The sequence below is a fragment of the Anabrus simplex genome, chromosome 4 (assembly GCF_040414725.1).
Source record: "Anabrus simplex isolate iqAnaSimp1 chromosome 4, ASM4041472v1, whole genome shotgun sequence".
In the NCBI taxonomy this organism is placed as follows: Eukaryota; Metazoa; Arthropoda; class Insecta; order Orthoptera; family Tettigoniidae; genus Anabrus; species Anabrus simplex.
The window spans coordinates 238249483-238271209 of record NC_090268.1 but is presented as its reverse complement, the minus strand read 5'-3'; the positions used below and the strand labels follow the sequence as shown (position 1 = coordinate 238271209).

The window sequence follows — 21727 nt, the reverse complement described above, 5'->3', positions numbered from 1 at the left end:
GCTTAAAGTATGGGATACAATTAATACGGCACAAACTAACTGTTGCAAACATGAAAAGAATAGAAAATATAAAGGCCCGGTACTTGAAACGGATCCTACAGATCTCAAAATTTACAGAGAATCGAATGGCATACATAATGGCAGACGAAACATTCTTTCTGGAAGACATCAAACATACATTCGGGCTACCAGACACTGCCGCATCGACTGCCGTCCTTGAAGAAAGGAGACAAAAAGTCCAGCAGACACCTGAAGGTTTCTACGAAACGGAAGTAATGAAGAACAATGAATTGAAGGGCCCTAACTACAAACTACGCCATGTAAACACACGCTTCGGTGTCCACGGATTCCACGGGATAATATGCCTAACCACCAAATTTCACGCCCCAAACGGAGAATGTATCTGCCGTTTCTGCAGAATGACCTGTCCTAGGTACCACCTGATGAACTATACTGAACAAACACAATGCATCAGCACACTTGCCAAGGACTGGTTAAAAAAAAAAAAAAAAAAAACGAAATGATGCACAAAAAGAAAAGAAAATAATAACAAATTGTAACCTTTAACACATACGTACACATTGTGTTTAACTTCAATAAATTAAAGAAGTATGGATTAATGGACTTTCTGTGTCTTCTGCTCTGTTAGGTTTTATTATGATCATGTTATGTGATTGCTTGAGTTTGTGTATGGTCTATTTTCCTGTTGAATATTTAAATTAATTTTATCTTGGCCTAGTAGTATGAGCTTTTGCTCCTATTTGCTTTGGATTCTTCTGATCCGAATTGCTTTCCTATGGAATAAAGACAGCAAGCGTCGAGTGTGTAAAGGCTTGTAAGCCTTAAATGTTTCCCTTTCCCTTCTGGGAATAAGGTAAGAAAGTGCCTCAATTTTGAGGTTAGGCTTTTAAGGTCTTGAAGGCTGGGAGTTTATTCTCCCCGTTGAGTATTAATTCAGTTCAGTTCAGTTCAGAGGACCCCGGGTTTGATTCCTGACAGGGAGTGTTATATAAAGTTTTATAAAGTGAACAGTATTTAAATTTTCAGCATGTACAATCAACCGCACAAAAATTGATCTTACATTTCAAATAATGTTATTATTTCAATCAAAAATTGATCGTCGCAGAGGATGACTTTCTTTCAAAATCCTCTCATTTGAAATAAGATGGGTGATAGGATTTTAACTAACATATATTCAGCCACTGGCTACCCACAGTTTACTAACATCCTCGCATTTTGAGAATGTATAACGTTAAATATTTATTTGTGGCCAATTTTTTGTGCGATTGAGCATACACAGAACTCAAAAACATTCAGTTTACTGACATTTTTTATTACTAATTTTCTTTCTATTTTGGTAGGCAACTGTACTTTTACACTCGTAGGTAACTGAATTAGAGACCTGGTTAGCAGAGTGTAGCAGCCCATTCTGTCTTGATAACAACGGCGATGCAGTGTGGCATGGACTCAACACAATACCGGAAGTGTTGAGGAGACATAATGGTCCATAATTGCTGCACAGCCTCTCATAAAATCCGTGAGATTGGTCGGAGCAGGGTCCAGGATATACACATCCCTCTTGCCAGCATCTCAGATGTGCTAATGGGATTGAGAACTGGGCTCCTCGGGGCCTAGGCAAGCATCTTCATACATGGAATGCTCATCAAACCAGTCAGCCACAATTTGGCAGCAATGGGCAGGAACTCTTTCTTGTTATAGGTACAGGTCACCTGCAGGTTGTTGAAGGCTAATGAAGGGTGAACATGATCTGCCAACAAGTTCCTGTAACATTCACCGGGTCCATGCCAGTCGTTGTGCCTTGTGATGGGTGTTCAGCAAAGGTACCTTCATTGAACTGATAAGTGATCTGATGCTCTGTGGGCCATCTATCTACTCTTACAATCCAAGATAGCCTACAGCGACTCCTAACATCAAGTGATAAATATCATTATGGATCCATATTGAAGATACTATATAAAATGATAGGAAATGTAATTACAAAGATTTATATTAACATATTTACATGGGAGCAGTCAAAGGAAAAAATACAAATGTCCGGCATGGTGCCATGGTACATTTCAAATAGTGTAGAGTCAGAATTTCAAGTCGGACCTCTGCTGATGGACGCTGTTATATGCCTTACACAACCAGTAATCAACAGCCAACGGCTGATATGTTGTTCTTGATATTAATACCGAACATTGTTTTTCTCGTTAGACTGCTCCTACTGTAAATATGTTAATATTAATTCTTAGTAATTATTGTTATGGGGATACCCGTGGAATGCAGAGGTGAAAGAAGGTGCGGGCTGGAATGGGTCTATCCACAATATGAAACTAAACTTAAAATTTTACTGAAGGTTATATTTTCAATAGATAACACGATTTAACAAATTTTCATTAGGTGAAATAACAATGAAAGATCAGGTACAAGGTATAATTTTAAGCTTTCCGCTCAACTTTACCAAGGCACATTTTTGTCCAAAGGGCAGAAAACCCCTTCATTCAAGGAGCCTTTGCTCCAAAAACCATATTAGGCCTCCTAGAGGCACTTTTACCACATATAAAAGAGCTGACCTGCTCTCAATTTCCTGAGCCTATCAAAGGCCACAACAGACTTTACCATTAACTGCCCTCAAGGCACACTTACAAAGAAACAGGGGTATCTTGTACCCAACCTACTGGGCCTTAGTAGAAAAATAACAGGTTAAGTTAATGGCCCAAAATGCAAAATGAATGGAGGCGTGAATTTGCACTCCTACATGAAACTTCTTAAAACCTAAGAGGCACTAGGCCGATGAAACAGGGGCTATTCCCAAACTATGGAGGTGACTCGTATAAGGAAAATTTAAGACATTACAGAAAGGAAGAAAACCAATTACAAAACGTAGTCACCTCGAAACAATATGAAGGGGAGCTGGAGAGGGTAAATCACTCCCTATCCCCGAATTACAGTTAAAAATATATGAAGTTTTACAAAAGTGACAGAAAATTACATGTTTGAAGATAGGTTACATAATAAAGGTTTTGGACCTTCCCCGCGGGTTAAACTGCTGAGCTAGCAAGAAATAAAGATGTTAAGTGGCCATTACCTTACTGAAGATCTGCTGCCTGAAGAAAAAGGCGCTTCCTGCCTCCCGCTATACGTCCATACACTTAGATGTTGATGATGTGGCCGAGGGACAAGAAAATCAGCAGTTTTTATATCCTCGAGAAAAATTCAAGACCTTTCATGAATAAAACAGCCACACCCACAGGCTTTTATTGGCTAGCTAAAAGTTACACATCAAAATTGAAGAAGAAAGACACGATTGGTCAAAAATTAATTACAGAAATTCTGGATTGGCTCAATTCAAAACTGGCGGAAAGAAAAGATTAATATTGCCAACCCACAAATGAATGAACGAAATTTAGTAAAGAGAAAACTTATGAATACAAAATTTCTTCACAAAAGTTCCTTCACTTCGCACCAGGGTGCATGATCATAGTTATTTAGTAGAGACATCTATAAGAGAATGTCCACACTTCTTGATCAATGGAAAACAAAACAAGTTGAAATCCACACAGTATTGACAACTTCGTAATCACAAAATTTACGGTAGTGACATCATCTGAGAAACTTAAGAGTTGATCCAGTTTTTAAAGTTCAGAGTTTCTCCTGTAGAGGAGTACTTTAAGGCAGAAAATTCAAATGTGCGGCATAGAGGTGTAAATATAAATCAGGTACCTGATTTAACCTTGAGGAGGTACAGTGACTGATGGTGCCTTCTATGAAGGGCGAAACACGTCTCACATTCATATGCTAATAATGATAAATTCCTAATTGTTTAAAATTTTAATGTATTGAATAGGTGATATTATTGATAAACTAATTAGCATCTTGCAGTCCTAACATGAACACGTTGTACATGGCGACAGTTGACCCTGGCAGTGGTAGTTTATCCCGAATTCACGTACTCACGGTACACTCTTGATAATACCATATTATGGTGGCTCTTGGAAAGCCCACAGTGTGCATTAATTCAGAGATGGAGTGGCCCATATGTCTGGCCACAATCAAATGCACTGAGGTTTCATGTCTTACCCAGCCTGTAGTCAACTCCTATACATAGAGCCGGTACAAAATCTGACATCCTCACTGTACATGCCATGCCCTCCTATTACATTCGCTGGGATGAGCACAGCACCGTACTGTTTCCCCACTATGACAGCTACCTCTAATTCAATTGCTCAAGAGTGTATTTTTTCATTTGGTAGTATTTTATCATAATAATTTACTGAAATAGTCCACAGAACAACATCCCATAGGAAGACAATGCAATGTGGTGAAAATGCAATATGAAAGGTGTAATACTGAGGGTGGAAACAGAATGAATCAATATTTTATGTAACTTGTGTGGAATAGCATATTAACAGTATTAAAGAAGTAAAATAGAGAAAGCCTGAAAAATAATGGGGCAGGAAATATGCAGGATCCCAGGAAATATGGGAGAACTAACAACTCTAGTATTAACTGAAGATGTACCTCAGAAGGAGTTTATACAAGCACTGCAAAATATCCTCACTGTTCATTGTCATCTTTAATAATTTATTGTTTATAAACAACATATACATACGTCAGTAAACAACAGGATTAAATTTATACAATATTTTATACCTTGACATATCAAATGAATCAAAATTAATTTAATTTTATTACAGAAAGTTAAAACAAATGTTAAAAATATTTACACACTCAGATCATGTTATCATGACCACCTGCTAGAAGTGCCATCTGCAGCTTGTAGCCCATCACATGGGCTGGAGAAGCAGGTATACACATTGCACTTCCTGCTGTGATAGGTATGGGAAGCAATTCAACTGAGTTGCAGAAAGTTATGATACCCGGCTTTTGGGTGAAGGGGGGCAGAATTTTGGAAACAGCAACGTTTGTGAACAGTCCGTGTGCCTCTGTGGTAAAGGTGTATTGTGACTGGACAAATGGCACCACTGGTAATAACCGTCGTAAGAACAGCGGAGCTCCACGCACTACGGGTGTTCAAGGTGAATGTCAATTACAACGGTGTGTGAAGGCCAACCAACAAGATACAGAAGAACAGCTCACCATCCAAATGAATCAAGGAACATCCAGACACATTTCTACCACATAGCCTTCTCTCACAAGTCATGTTTTCAGCTGCATAGACCAGATGGACATCAGCGTGTCTGGTGAGAAACTTCAGAGAACCAACACTCTGCAAACACTGCTGGATGAACAAAAGACTGTGGAGGCAGGGTTATGGTCTGGGGAATGTTCTCATGGCATTCTCTAGGTCTTATCATACAGGTGGAAGGCACTCTTGATCGACCAAGTTATGAATGCATCCTCGGCAATCACGTCCACTCATAAATGACGATTGTGTTGCCTCGGGAGGGTGCAATCTTCCAGCATGATAATGCACCTTGCCAGTCAGAAGTGTCTGCAAGTGATTGGAAGAGCATGATCAAGAATTCAAAGTTCTTTTCTGGCCCCCAAACAGCATCAATCTCAATCCAACTGAACATCTGCAGGATCACCTCGATTGCCATGTTCGCCACCTGTCTCATCCGCCCCGCACTCTTCAACAGTTGTGGGACGCAGACAGCATGGCTCCAGCTACCCATGGAAACCTATCAGCATCTGAATGAATCACTGCCAGTTCATCTACCCAGTTATCTCTAGATACTAGCAAGTGGTAATGATAATGTAATTTGACTGTGTACGTGCATTACATTCAAACAAAAGAACTTAAAAACAGTAAGAAGTTTTCATATCTAAAATTTTTTTATAAAATAAATCACTTTTATTTAAAATAACCTATCAAAATGAAATTGATCAAAAAGCAACATATTTTCAATAGAGCAAATATTCATATACTCGAGCTCATCCCAGCTATTAATTCTTTCTGTTTCTCTTCCTTACTGCTTTACAATTGTCAATCTACGATAAAGCGTCATTTTGCAGTTTTCAATACAGACATGAACACTGCTTATAATCTGTTACAGCTTGCTCTTGAAGATGAATGAATGAAATATCATACAAGTTACTGGGCGAATCTCAAGTGGAGTTCTTTAAAGCTGAACATTCACAGCAACCTGCAACATAGATGACCATAAATACATGAATTAAGCACACACACAAAACACTTCCAGTGTAGTACATCTGACATGTCTACAAGTTCATAATTTCACATGTACAAAAACAATTTGGGTTATTAAGGCCTTCATGATCGACAATGCAACCAATGTAATGAGGGGCTTCGCAAGAATATTGGAATACCACTCAGCCGCCCGAATTACAAAAAACTGCTAACATGCCTGTATTAAACTGCAACTGTTGAACCTAATGTTTTGTCATGGTAGTCTCTGTCTCCAAAGCAGCCTCCATTTGATGCAGGAAAAATTTAAAAAAGGAGAGATCAGCCAGTCAATATTTTTGTAATCTTTCATTGACTAATTTTGTTATAGCGGAAGCCATTTCTTTTCAGTTTTGACTCAATTAATTTATAACTGTTAGGTTCTTCAGTCTGACAAAACTAATTTATGAATAAATGAAATTTAGTAAATACCGTACCTGAAAAATAAAATATATCATAACAGATTATCCCTGAAAAAGAAACAAATTAATTAAATTATAAAATTATCTTTTCTTTAGCATTTTATACAGAGTAATACAATCAAAAAGAATAAATCAAGAAAAAATCAAGGCATTAGAGAGAGAATATGGATCCATAGTACATGACGAGAAGGGTCTTCAGAAGGTGATGGCAAAGTATTTTGAAAAACTTGATAAAGAGGATGACTGCTCGGAGGAAGAAGGAGATAAGAAAATGGAAATAATAGATGGAGAAAAAGAAAACCCGATAACATGGTTGGAACTTGAAAGGGCAGTGAAAGCAATGACCAAAGGTACAGCAAGTGGAAAAGACTAATTCAGTGCTAAATGAAATGTCGTATGGCTTTTAGTGCCGGGATATCCCAGGACGGGTTTGGCTCGCCAGGTGCAGGTCTTTCTATTTGACTTCCGTAGGCGACCTGCGTGTCGTGATGGGGATGAAATGATGACGGAGACAACACATACACCCAGCCCCCGTGACGTAGGAATTAACCAATTGAGGTTAAAATCCCTGACCCGGCCAGGAATCGAACCCGGGACCCTCTGAACCGAAGGCCAGTACGCTGACCGTTCAGCCAACGAGTCGGACAATTCAGTGCTGATAAGGCAGCAGGAAGTATTGGACTACAGTGGCTATACAGAGCCCTCAATGCCATATGGAAGGATGAAAGGATACCTGAAGATTGGCAACAAGAAAGCATTGTACCATTGTTCAAAAATGGAAATAGGAAGAAATGTGAAGTTATAGAGGTATAAGCCTATTATCACATGGGCTAAAAAAAATGGAGAAAGTCATAGACAAAAGACTGAGGGATATTATAGAAACACAGTTAGAGGAAGAACAATATGGCTTTAGACTGAATACATCAACAATAGACTTGGTATTTACAGTGCAAACGATAATGGAAAAACGTCAGGAAAGGAATAAGGAAATCATCTTCGTATTTTTGGATTTGGAAAAAGCTTATGATACAGTTAAGAGAAAACATGTATGGGAATGCCTACTGAAAAGGAATGTACCAAAATCATTAATTAACAAGATAAAACTGTTGTATCATGAGAGTAAAAGCAGTGTACAGGTGGGGACTGGTGACCCTGAAACATTTTATATAATAATAAAAAAATAAAAAAAGGGTCTCAAGCAGGGAAGTGCACTGTCCCCATTACTGTTTATTATATTGCTGGATAAAATCATAAAACATGTAAAAGAGAGTATCAGTAGTGATGAAGTGAATGCCTTGGTATTTGCAGATGATGTGATTTGGGGAAAGGGAGAAAAGGAAGTACAAAGGAGACTGGACATTTGGAGTGAAGATCTGAAGGAATTTGGAATGGTTATTAGTAAAAAGAAAACTGTTGTCATGCACTGTGGAGAAGAGAAAAAGAGAAACCAAGTGAACATAGATGGAGAACAGTTAGAGAATGTAGATCAGTTTACATATCTGGGTAGCATTATTAATGGAAGTAATGAAATCAACCCTGAAATTAATAACAGACTAAGTGAAGGTACAACACTTCATCATCAAGTCAGAGAGCTTTTATGGCATGACAAAGTACACAAGAGAACAAAATTAACATTATATAAAACAGTATTTCATACCAATTGTAACATATGGACTAGAAACAGTGGTAACTAATAAGAGACAAGGTAGTAAGATCCGAGCAGTAGAAATGAAATTTTAAGAACATCGGTTAAAAAGACAAGAAGAGATAGAATTAAAAATATTAAAATCAGAGAAGAGCTAAATATAGAACCGTTAGTACAGAAGATACAGAAAGCAAGACTGAGATGGTTCGGACATGTAAAAAGAATGGGAAAGGAACGGGTATCAAGAAGGGAATTGGAAAGAGACCAGGTGGAAGACCGAGAAGAAGGTGGATGGATCAGATTTGGAAGGACATTAGAGAAGCTGGATTGGATGTGGCAGAAGTAATAGAGCAGGAAAAGTGGAAGGTCAGAAAGGAGTGGAGGAGGCTTGTTAACCACACCAGAGTGACTGGAGTGGGACACTGATGATGATGATGATGATTTTTTAGTTTATTTATGACACATATTATATGTCAATTAAGAGATGTTTAGAATTAAATATGTTGTACAGGTTATAAGAGGATTTGTTAAGAATGTGACTGGTGTTTAATTGTAATTAAAAGTAAATAGGTCCAAGAGATATTTGGTAGTTTGAGTAAACCATTGAGGAAGAGGACACTGAGGTCCTCGAAACATGTATGGTGTATTATGTGATAATAAATTATTAATTAAATAACTTTAAGTATTGACAAGGCTGATTTCAAATGTAACAGTGAATTTGTTGGAGTAGAGAATGTAGTCAGTACGGACCAATACAAAATCAAACCACAAGGGTTAAGTTAATAAACTCAGTGTCTTGTCAAAGTCTACTCCAAGCTATGCTCATACTTTTTTTTTTGCTAGTTGCTTTACATCGCACCGACACAGATAGGTCTTATGACGACGATGGGACAGGGAAGAGCTAGGAGTTGGAAGGAAGCGGCCGTGGCCTTAATTAAGGTACAGCCCCAGCATTTGCCTAGTGTGAAAATGGGAAACCACGGAAAACCATTTTCAGGGCTGCCGACAGTGGGGTTCGAACCTACTATCTCCCGAATACTGGATACTGGCCGCACTTAAGCGACTGCAGCTATCGAGCTCGGTATGCTCATACTTAGACCGTAATGTATTAAGCTTGTATAAATAAGCATACTTACTGTCATAGCTAGTCTGTCAATAGGAAACTGACATCTGAACTGATACAATACTCTTGTGGAGATTTACCCCTGAAAATAAATCAGACTAATTAGTCCTTGATAAATTAGTAGTAGAGCTCAGTTCATGAACTATTGTACACTTAATAATTTAAGGATAACTTTTCAAGATTTTCTAATGCAATCTTTTTGTTCTAGGTAATGATCATTTGCAAATGATAATGGGCACCCAATGAACAAAAAATTGTAATACAACAAATTTATATATTTAGACTGATTTCTCTGGTATAAATATAATCATCTGAAAGGTGAATTCTGTTTTTCTATGAGTCTAAGCAGTGAAATGTCAAGAGGTTGGATTCTTGGAGGCAGATTAGAGAATCACGAAAGGAAATGAGTGGACTAAAGTTAGTCCTATGAGTGAAGGGTTGACAGAATGAGCAGGATTTCTGGGCTAGTGACTGCAGAGCTAGTAGAAGTGGATCTATGGTGAATAAGAAATCAGGAAAAGTTACAAGGGGCATATCATATTAAATTATACTTTATTTATTCCCACAACAGGTACATGAAGTCCATCACTCACAACTCATAGATAGGCCCACTACAGTTTTCCTCCATCTGTAAGCATTTCCTCCACCAATCTCTCCACACCTCCAAAACCATGTTTTTTGAGTGTGTCTCATTCACATTGGTACAGTTGTTTCAAGGTCTTCAAAGTATGAGAAACTTTGTCCATGCAGGGGTTGCCTCATGGCCTTGAACAGGTGATAATCAGAAGGGGTGAAGTTGGGGAAATTAGGGAGATAAGGCAGCAACTGGAGTCCCAGCTCAGCAATTGAAAGCAGTATACCGTGAAAAACAGAGAACACTTCTCCAGGTATTCTTAGATCTTGAAAAGGCATTCAATAGAGTGCCACATAACTTCATTTGGCAGATGCTTTACTGTAATGTTACCAGCCATATCCGAAACATCGTAGCAAACTTCACACTTTTTAACATCCAAGATGGTGTACACCAGGGAGTGGTTTTTGGCTTTGCTTCTGTTCAACCTGTGCCTGGATACCATAACTGCAGAACTGTAGACTCCATACTCTTGGACCTGGTTTATGCTGATGATATAATGACTGCCTGAAATCTTGGCAAGACTTAAAAGAGTTAATCCAATGCTGGGAATCCCACCTCGACTAATACAATCTGACACTTAATCTCAGGAAGATGGAGTTCTCGGAATATGGAAAGCAGAATGAAGGATCAATTAACATTAACGGCATGATCTCCCTAAAACAAATGAGTTTAAGTATCTGGGATCTGTGTGGATACTAGAACAGTCCCAGAAGCATGTAACAGAGTCAACACTGCATAGTTGAAGTGGCAGCAGGTTATGGGAGTTCTTTTTGATCGGAAAATGCCACTGTACATAAAATCAAAAATTTCTGGAAGGGCGGTGTCCAAAGGCATTGTACGAGACAGTTTTGTCCTATCAAAAAGAAACATGAACAACACACACATGTTATGGAAATGAACATGCTTTGATGGCCAATGGGACTCACTAAAATTGATTACATTAGAAACCTGGAAGGACGATGGCATTTGGAGCGGCTCCATACCTTATAAACTGAAATAGTATGGCCACGTACTGCGTAAGAATGGCACTTTGGTTGCGAAGACAGCATTAGAATTGAACCCTGAGGACCATTGATCATGAGGGTGGCCAAAGAAATGATGACACTGAGGGAGGATGCATCCTTGAGGGTATGACTCCAGATGACATCAAGGACTGGGTGAGAAGAAGAGACAATGAAGTGGGATAAATTCAAGGGAGAAGACCATTTCCAACTCATATGCGGGTGTGTATTTCATATTGCAGGAGAACACCATTCACTTTGACTGCTTCTTTTGAACTGTGCAAAGTATTTTAATCAGAGTGCCATATATGAGGAGCTGTTGATAGTGGTCACCGGTTCCAGCCAGTCACTAAGGATTGCTCTCTGTTTCACAACACTGTACCCATGTTCTTGCCATTTAAGGATTCTGTGCAAAATTCCTTCCAGAGTAGGCTTCCCAAATACTTCCCCTGCACTGATTGGCATTTGGTCTCTGTTTCATAATAATAGAACTAATTCTCATCCCCAATCATAATCCTCAACATGAAGCCCATTGAATTTGGTTTTGGCAGCACAGGAGACCAGAGCTCACATCAACATGCACTTATCTTTGTGCTTCAATCAAGAATCTAGGAATCCACCTGGAGAACACCATCTCTAATTGCAGACGTTGGTGCACAATGTGTAGCAGGGATCCTCTGGCAAGTACCGTGACTACTTTCTTGTCTATGAATGTGCTGCACAGTCCCATGCAAATGAATTGGAATGCAACAATAACATACAAATTTTATATTTTGTTGTGTTTATTCAGTTAATGCTGGCCCAGTTACGGGCAGTATGCCTGCCTCTTACATGGAGGACCCGGATTCAATTCCCTGCTAGGTCAGGAATTTTTACCTGGATCTGAGGCTGGTTCGAGGTCAATACAGCCTATATGATTACAAATGAGGACATGATACAGTAATCAGTCTTTCTCGTGAATAGACAAGATTTTCTTCTGAAACGTGGAGCAAAGTTCTTTGCTAAGAATTTCATCTTGTTTTCTTAACATGGCAAAAGCCCAAAAGCTTATTATCATGTCTGCAATTACAAGCTGTGAAAGCATCAAACTAAACCCAATAAATTGAGCTAACAAGCCAAGAATAATGGTCAAGAGGATTAATCCTGCCGATCACAAGACACTTCATAATCTGCAGGCTGTTGTACCATGTGGTTTGGTTTCTTTTATTCAGCTAATACATATCTTTATGTTTGCTAATAGTTACTATGCCCTCATTTCTGTTTTATAAGTTACTTTACATGATTTGGCATACTGAACACCATTTTTAAGTTCGTCATGAAACCACACTGGAATATATTAGAGACCCTATAGGCACAGGCCAGAGTAAAATGTAGATTCTACCGAAGTCCCAGTCAACATCCACGGCTGTGACATTATGGAAGTTGCTGGGGTATGGGTAGTGCTGAGTAATGACTTTCAGAGCATGACTATTGCATCTGAGTGTTATGAAAGGTGCTGCAATAGTACTTTCTGACCCAGTGAGGAAAGCAACGGCAAACTACCTCACTCCTCATCTTGCCTAGTACGCCTCATTTTGGTGCTGCCATTGGTTTTTGGGGTTTCCTTATAACCGCATAATCTTTGGTGGTGCTATTTGAGGATCCAACCAGCCTCTGGGCTGATGACCTAACAGACAGACAGATCATGGATATTTTTTTGGAACAGTCAAGTCAAGAGCCCACATGTTTTCTATTGGATTAATGTCAGGGAAGTTCCCTGGCGACTCTAAGGCATGAATATTGTTCTCACCAAAGAATTTCATCACTTTTATTTGAAGTATGGCAAGGAGCCATACTGAACAATTCTGTCACTTCTGGAAACCTCTCCTGCAGCTTACCAACAATTCTTCTTTCCAGTATTTGGATGCACTGATCAGATTCCATCATTCCATTGACTGGTACTAAGGGTCCTGGTCCTTCATGTGTGGAACATCCCCAAAACATAATCTTCACGGGATGTTTTACGGTCTGTTGCAAATGTGGTGAAGTTATTGGCACAATCTTTGCTCGGCACACATATTAACGCCTCTGCACCTCCACTTCAAAGTGACTTATCAGAGAAAAGAACTTTCTTCCAGTGTTCCAATGTCCAATCCTGATGACTAGGTGCCAATAAGAGAAGATTCCTGTATATTTCTCTTTACAGGTTTGTAGGTTTTAATTCCAGCTGCCAGAAATCTATGACAAATATTAGAAATGTGCAGATTCACTCCCCTTGCCTCCAACTTGCAATTCAAGTCTACAGCAGTGAGCCTGGAGTCTGATTTGCTTCATATGAAGAGAAAACGTTCATCAGTTGGAATACTTTTATTTTCCCTGCCACAGTTCCCCTTTCTCTCCGGTGAAACTGAGACAGTCTGTACTACTGAATAATTCTATTCATTGTGCCTACACCAACACCAAATTTAGTAGCCAAATCTCTTTGTGTCGTGGAAGGACAGTATTCTGAGACAACGCTACAATCACACTTACCCTTCCTAGGAGTTGTATCCATTGAAGACATAGGTATTACTAACCACACAAGGAAACCTAAAAATTCTTCATAAGTGAAACACATCGAAATAAATATACTTTTAACTTAAAAATATCACCACACAGATTAATTAATAACAAATAACATTGCAAGAAATGCACAGAGAGCATTGGACCAAAGAAAAAGTAATGTGTAGCACACTGTTGTCAACCGTTGGGAAAATTATGAAAAAAACCTTGTTCCCATTAATATGCATGGCACTGTAACTGTTGAGGATGACTCCTCTACTCATGTAATGCTGGTTGATGTCATCATCACAGTCCTCCTCTGTTGACGAAAATCATCTTTCCAGTCTTCAACCCCAGTTGTACATGGTTTTCCAGGACAGTAGATGTCATCCAAACATTGCTATCAGTCCCTGTGAATCTCTGCAATGCTCACTTCTTCTCCAAATTAATTGTGTTGTCCAGTGTATTTCTTCATGATCACTCTCCATGTTGTCTGCTAATGCACTGACAATGGCAAGTTAAATGTGCTTTGTTCAATAAAGCATTGCATCCTTCTGTTCAGTGAAGCTATCACATTGTGGACAAATATACTAGCTATCTGTGACTTGTCATGATTCACAAAATTGTGAGCTGTGGGAGTTCAAAAGTTTAAAGAATTAATATAATTGATTTTACATCCCAATAACTACTTTAATGGTTTTTGGAAATGCCGAGTAGCTGGAATTTTGTCTGGCAGGAGTTCTTCAAGGTACCAGTAAATCTACCGACACAAGGCTGACATATTTGAGTACCTTCAAATACCACAGGACTGAACCAGGATTGAACCTGCCAAGCTGGGCTCAGAAGGCCATCGTTCTACCGTCTGAGCTACTCAGCCTGGCTTTAAAAGTTTTATTCAATAAGATATCCCCTCATACTTGGTCACTATACAGGGTGGAACGTAAAACCTTGAATAGGTAATGGCAAGAGGAATGAATAATGCTAAGTTTGAATGTGTAGCTTTAGTACTTTTCAAGAAAATGGTGGTAGTTCTGCATTTTAAACTGCAAAGTCGCTGCTACTGGGTCAAGCATTCACATGTGCCAGGCAGCTATGATGTGTCTAGCTAGTGCTTGAACAACACCTGCAAACAACAACACCGCCACCACTTCACCTAGCACTATTTTTTCTCACCACTTCTAGACCTCTCTGCTGGCCATCCAGCTGGTTTGCCCCTCTTCTGCCTGCCTAAGCCATCATGAGGCACACAGCACTTGTCGCAATGTTAGAAGGCAATTTATGCAGTATTTCAGACTTTACTTATGTATGCATTTACAATAAATAGACCCACATGCCATTGTTAAGTTAACCTTTACCTTTCCCTCTGTACAGTCATCAGCCTCTTGTTTCGAGCATAAGTGCAGAAGATCACTGCAAACATTTTACAACAATTAATTTTTACCGGCTTGATGGTACTTTATTTAAGAAAACTGTAACATATATTTTGTTGTATATATCATGTGAAATAATTATATTACAGAGTGCGGGAGTACTGTGGCCTTCCACCCTATAGTGGGCTGATGAAGAATACTTTGTTTTAAGGGAGCTACAACAAAGGTATTGGGCCCCTGATGAAATGAACTCATAGTTAAAATTTCACTTCCTTCTTCAGAGAAAACTTAGGTATTTTAAGGACTTGTGGAAAGGTGTGGTTGCAATTAATATGCTATGAAATTGCAAAGCGAACACTACATACAGAGAATTTTAAGAGATATATACAAAATACTGTGCCAAGCACCTCAGCACCAAAAGATATCTATCTTCCACACTACTACAAAAAGCCAGGCTTAATTTTTTATTTTTAGTTCATTTTTAACAATTTCTTATAAAAGATAACTACATGAATACTTACGGGATAAACAGTTTAGCGCCATTACATCCTTGGAGCACAGCTTTCTTTCCCTCCACATACAAAATACACCCTTCTCGAAGACCTAGTACAGGGGGTACTCCTGGAATCTCATGGTACTGACTTATCCTTTCTTCTCGAGTTTCCTGTAAATAATGTACTTTCATTGGTGTCTTTTCAATAGATATTTTGGTAACATAATGAAGGAAAGAATTCAGTATAATACATACGCCCATGTGCTTGGAGTCGGGATCGGCATCGATATAATGTGGATTAATGTTAAATGGAACAAGTTGTAGAGCGGTAAAACTTGGAGGATATACAATGGGCATGTCATTTGTTGTACAGATGCTGGTAGTAGCTACATTGGTACCAGCGCTGCTCCCAATGTATGGCGTTCCATCCTGGTGAAGAACAATGATAATACAGGAATGTACATTGAGAAGAATATAAGACAAGAGACTAAATCCTAACAAAAAAACATTATGCATTTAGTATAAACAGGTGAAACACAGAAGACAAGCTTATGAGGTACCATAATACAAAATTAAAATAAATCACATCTATGAAAAGTTTAATAATAAATATACAGTATGTAAATAAAATGGAGTTGGGAGGAGTGGTTTGTTCTCAAATCCTTTACATTGTCTACACCAGGGTGGCGAACCTTTTCCAACTAGTGTGCCATTTTAAGTCTGGTTTATTATTCTCAACTGCTGACTATGCCACTTGTTATTTTCCTTTAAGGAATGGCTACAACCTACAACCCCCCCCCGTGACTTCCTTTCCAAATTCCCAATTATGTTTCATAATATGTTATTTATTTTATTTATTTATTTACTGATTTATTTATTTATTTATAAGATACCGTATATATCTTGTAAATACATTTGATAGCATGTTCCATGGTTGTATTTTGCAAATACTGCAAAAAATACATTTTTAAATTTATTAAGTTTTGAGAATATATATTATTATTTGTAAATAAATAAATAATAAGCTCCCATTGTAGCACACTTCGTCATTAAATATTATTACCGGGCAAGTTGGCCGTGCGCTTAGGGGCGCGCAGCTGTGAGCTTGCAACCAGGGGATAGTGGGTTTGAACCCCACTGTCGCCAGCCCTGAAGATGGTTTTCTGTGGTTTCCCATTTTCACACCAGGAAAATGCTGGGGCTGTATCACAGTAAAGGCTACGGCAGTTTCCTTTGCACTCGTAAACCTTTCCTATCCCATCGGCGCCAAAAGTCTTATCTGTGTTGGTGCGATATAAAACAAATTGTAAAAAGATAAATATTCTTACATATAAAAATAGAAATTACTAATATTGCCAATGGACTTCACTTCCTCCATTAGCTTCATTATCTTTTCATGTTGTTGTTGTTCGTATGCTCAACAATTTAACTTATTTCTACCTCATCACATTTCCGCAAGGAAATCAGAAAAGAAAAAAAAATACAGCTATCCTTGCTTGTAAGGTCACATCCATGCTTTCATTAAAACATACTGCATACATCCTGGGAGTTATCCAAATTAGCTTTCAATTGCTCCGAAACTTCTTCACTCATTCTTATTATTCTATCCTTGACAGCAGTTCAGTTGGCTGGCATTCCTTTCATTCTGTTAATTATTTGTTGTTAGTTAGTTTTCAAAGACTGTGTCGGTCATCAATAAGGAAGTTTATTTCAAGACTCACCATCAGAAAGCGGTTCTCCATGCATGCCATACTATGCAGTGAGACAAATGGAAACAGCCATACTTATTATTCCTTGGCAGAAAAGATGATACAAAAGAACTAGTGTGTTTTGTGTAATGTTCAATATTTTGTGACACGACCTCTCTTCTTTCTTCATTTGGCATGGAACAAACATTTGAATGATTAGTCTCGAAATGGTGCTTTACATTAAATGTGAGGGATACAATTGTTTTCGAATACAGGCAACAGATCTTTCTGTCAGTCCGAATTCCCTTGTCCACCGTTCTTGAAAAATCCAGTCACTACCTTTGTTAAGTTTCTGTTCTTTTCGGCACCAAAAACATGTTTGCAAGGTCCGTATACAAAACCACCAGAAAATGACACTGTTATCTCACTTGATTTTCGGACCTATCAGTGTAGCAGTGTTGCCATATTTCACGTCCAGATGGAACTAGTATTTAGATTTTCGATATTTATTTCTTATACGTGAAACGCTGTAAGATATGTATTGTCTGTAGTACAAGACATATATAAAAACATTATTATGTTCGTGTGACGTGCCACCGAAATAGTGTTTGCTAGTGACATGCGTGGCATAGGTTCGCCATCCGTGGTCTACATAGGAGGGATCTTAAAAAGTCAATGCAATTAGTTTTATTTAGGACACAAAATATACTCTGAGCAAGTAAGAACTCTGGATCATTGTCATTTGAATATGGCCAGTGTACTGCAGAATGAATAACTGTATGTGTCTATTCATGCAGCCTATATAAATTTGAATACCCGTCAACCAAGTTGATCATCATTTTCATCATTTCCATTTCCCCTTGTCCAGCTCCAGCCAGGTTGGGGTGCTGATGGCACTTCTCCACCTTTGCCTCTCCTTCTACCACTCCTCTTCAGTAATTTTATCCATTCCAGTTTTCTTACACTTTTCTTAACAGAGGCTATCTTAGCCTCCAACACTTGTTTTGATATCTTTCCCTCCTCCTAACATGTTCAAACCATCTCAATTTATTCTTCTCCATCCTATCACCTCAACATTTCTTACTCTGCCTGTCTTCGTCTTCTCTGCCATACTCTTCAGGAACTTCATCTCCATGGCCTGAAGTTTACTCTCGTCTCTTGCTTTCAATGTCCAAGTCTCTGATGCATATGTCAATATGGGGGTATAATACATCTAGCACATTATTTTCTCTTTACATTTCATAGGAACTTCTCTGCTCCACAATTAAATTCCTTACATTCTGGTAGAATGTACTATATTTCTCACTTATACCCTTCTGCTGATCTTATCCAACCTTGCATCTTGCATTATTTCACTTCTCAAATATTTGAAGCATTCAACAACCTCAAAGTTGTCCCCTGATACTAATGATTCCTTTTCCTTCATTTTCTCCACATGTCATTATCACTACTTTGCTCTTCACCATACTGATTTACATACCATATTTCTCAATTAATGTCATTTAAAGCCTAGAGTTGGATTTGCACTTCTGTATTGTTGACTCCCCAGATCACTGTGTCGTCTGTAAACTACAATATTTTCATATCCCCTCTATATGTTGCCTTTGCTTCCTTTAGAATTTTATACATAACCATTATAAATATGCAGTAAGTGGAGTCAATACACTGCCCTTAGTCCACTTTAGTTTCTAAACCAATTTGTTTTCTGGAGTCTGGACACAACTGGAACAGTTTTTATATATTGCTTTCACTAATTCCCTTGACTGCTTTCCACATCCTTTTCTTACCAGGGTTTCCCCACAACTTTTCTCTATTAACACTATCTTATACTTTCACTAGATCAAGGAATATCACCACCAGTTCTTTTCCATATTCCCACTATTTTTCCATCAATAATCTCATGGAAAATAGAGGGTCTATCATTGACCTGCTTTGTTGAAAGCTATACTGCTCTTCTAAAAATTCCTTTCCACCCTTTCTCCCATTCTACTTTATATTACTCTCTCCAATATTTTGGTTACTAGTGACAACTGTGTAATTATTCAATAATTGTAAAAATAAAGCTAACTACAAGGACATATATTAAACAAGAGAAGCATAATACAAATGTATGACATCAATTACTTGTTAGTAATGTAAAATGGGGACAATTTTCTTTCAATGAATTCATTAGCTGCATTGTACTAAATCCTTAAAATCAAAGGTGGTGGTAGCCAAATGGATAATGTTAGGATCATCAACCAGATTCCAACCAGATAAGGCAGATGTAGATATCTGCTGCACAAATAGGGATGGGCTACCTCTGCAAATTGTGATTGTGGTGCCTCTTTACAGACTGTCCACCACATTGTCGTTGACTGCCCTCTTAGTACATTCAGAGGAATGATAACGGACATCCATCATACATCAGTTGAAGCAATAGAATGGGTCAAAGAACTAAACCTAGAATTGTAAGATTGCACGAGCTTGTGACTGTGCACATTTGTCCACAAACTTTGTATTAAAATGTATATGTAAATAACTTTGATTCATCATATGATAAATAAATAAATAAATAAATTACCCACATGTGCCAGTTTTCTATTTCTTTTTTGCTAGTTGCTTTTATGCTGCACCAACACAGATAGGTCTAATGACGACGATGGGACAGGAAAGGCCTAGGAATGGGAAGGAAGCGGCCATGGCCTTAATTAAGGTACAGCCCCAGCATTTGCCTGGTGTGAAAATGGGAATCCATGGAAAACAATCTTCAGGGCTGCCGACAGTGGGATTCGAACCCACTATCTCCCAGATGCGAGCTCACAGCTGTGTGCTCCTAACCGCACGGCCAACTCGTCTGGTAGTTTTCTATTTTTAGTAGGATTTTTCTCTAGATGATGAATACTAATAATGTTCCAAAATTTCTGAAGTACCAGTAAGTGATTTACATAACAGCAACAAAAAATGTTTCATGAACAGCAGGAACATTAAACAATTGTAACGGTTTCTTCAATACACACTCTGATACTCCCCTTGGTTCAAACATTACCCAAGTGCCGAACAAGTGCACATTCACACTTACACTAACGTATCGAATTGCTGTATCAAGATAAATGTAGAAAAAAGTGCAAAAGGCACCAATGGAAGGAGATGAAGTAATCGGAACAATATTGCTAGTTAGTATAGAAGATAGAGAAAGATACTTCTATGAATGTTAGTAATAAGAGAGAAAAGTACCAAACATTTTGAAAATATAAAGACTGAATATAATACTATGTCTACCTTTCACGAGGCATATAAACAAAGAGGATTATTATTACTTTTGTTTTTTTACAAGTTGCTTTACATCGCACTGACACAGATAGGTCTTATGGCGACGAATGGACAGGAAGGGGCTAGGAGTGGGAAGGAAGCGGTAGTGGCCTGGTTTGAAAATGGGAAACAACGGAAAACCACCTTCAGGGCTGCCTAAAGTAGGGTTTGAACCCACTATCTCCCGAATAGAGGAACTTTTTCAGGGAGATAAATTTTGGCATGATACTTGAACTGAAGCAACTCAGACTTGTATGCCAAGTTATTTCTGAATCTGTGGTTTTGGAATACCGGTACTATAAAATGTTTCTGAGCTTTGGGACCAACACAGAGATGCACTGTCTACTAAAGATTTTATATAGAGATATTCTGAGCAAAGTAGTTAACAATATGCACTTACAGAAATCAATAAAGTTCTTGTTTTACGGCTTAGATGTGAAGGAAAATTTATTGGACATAATGTTGCAGCCGCATTATTGAGGAAAGTAGTATTCCTTTGAAATTTTACAAGCAATCAATCACCACTGATTTGCATTTAAGGGTGTCACCCAGGTGGCAGATTCTGTATCAAATGTTTTAGATAATTTCAAAGAAGTTGGAAATTTATCGAACATTCCCCTGGGTAAATTATTCTAATTCATAATTTCTCTTCCAAGAATGAATATTTGCCGCAATTTGTCCTCATGAATCCCAACTTTCATCATCATCCTCCTCCTCCTTTCCCCTTATCCAGCTCCTGCCGGGTCGGGGCATTTATGGCACTTGCCCACTCTCTTCTCTCCTAACATTCCTCTTCCATCATTTTTTCCCAATTTCTTCTTACTGAGTTCAATAGCTGCAGTCGCTTAATTGCGTCCAGTATCCAGTGGGTTTGAATCCCACTATCGGCAGCCCTGAAGATGGTTTTCCGTGGTTTTCCATTTTCATACCAGGCAGATGCTGGGGCTACACCTTAATTAAGGCCACAGCCACTTCCTTCCCACTCCTAGCCCTTTGCTGACCATTGTTGCTGTAAGACCTATCTGTGTCAGTGCGACGTAAAGCAACTAGCAAAAAACAAAAAAGGTTCTTCTTATTGCACTCCTCTTTATTGAATCGATCCATCTAGTTCTAGGTCTCCCTCTCGCTCTCTTTCCGTCGAACTTCATCTCCGTCATCTGTTTTGGCATTCTTTTCTCCTCCATCCTCTTTACATGTCCAAACCATGTTAGTTTATTCCTATCAATTCTTTCATTTAGATTTTCTATTCTGACTTTCTAACATCATTGTTTCTCACTCTGTCTTTCCATGTCTTTCATATCATTCTTCTTAGGTATTTCATTTCACTGGCTTGAATTCTACTATCCTCCTTACTTATCACTGTCCACGTCTCAGATTCTGCATTAA

The 21727-nt window shown here is 38.5% G+C and overlaps 1 protein-coding gene across 3 annotated transcripts in view; it reads right to left on the bottom strand.

Moving 5' to 3' along the window:
- Positions 1-4566: 4566 nt before the first annotated feature.
- LOC136871834 (alpha-aspartyl dipeptidase) overlaps positions 4567-21727 on the bottom strand; it is a 57637-nt gene continuing 40476 nt past the window's right edge. For 2 of the 3 annotated variants that reach the window (XM_067145458.2, XM_067145460.2), the window contains exons 4-7: positions 15618-15791; positions 15391-15533; positions 9358-9426; positions 4567-6113 (exon numbers count right to left, since the gene is read on the bottom strand). In XM_067145458.2, the coding sequence (XP_067001559.1) occupies positions 9366-9426; positions 15391-15533; positions 15618-15791 (378 nt within the window). In that variant the 3' untranslated portion in view covers positions 4567-6113; positions 9358-9365. The remainder of the gene's footprint in view (positions 6114-9357; positions 9427-15390; positions 15534-15617; positions 15792-21727) is intronic. The other variant, XM_067145459.2, reaches the window with a different exon arrangement.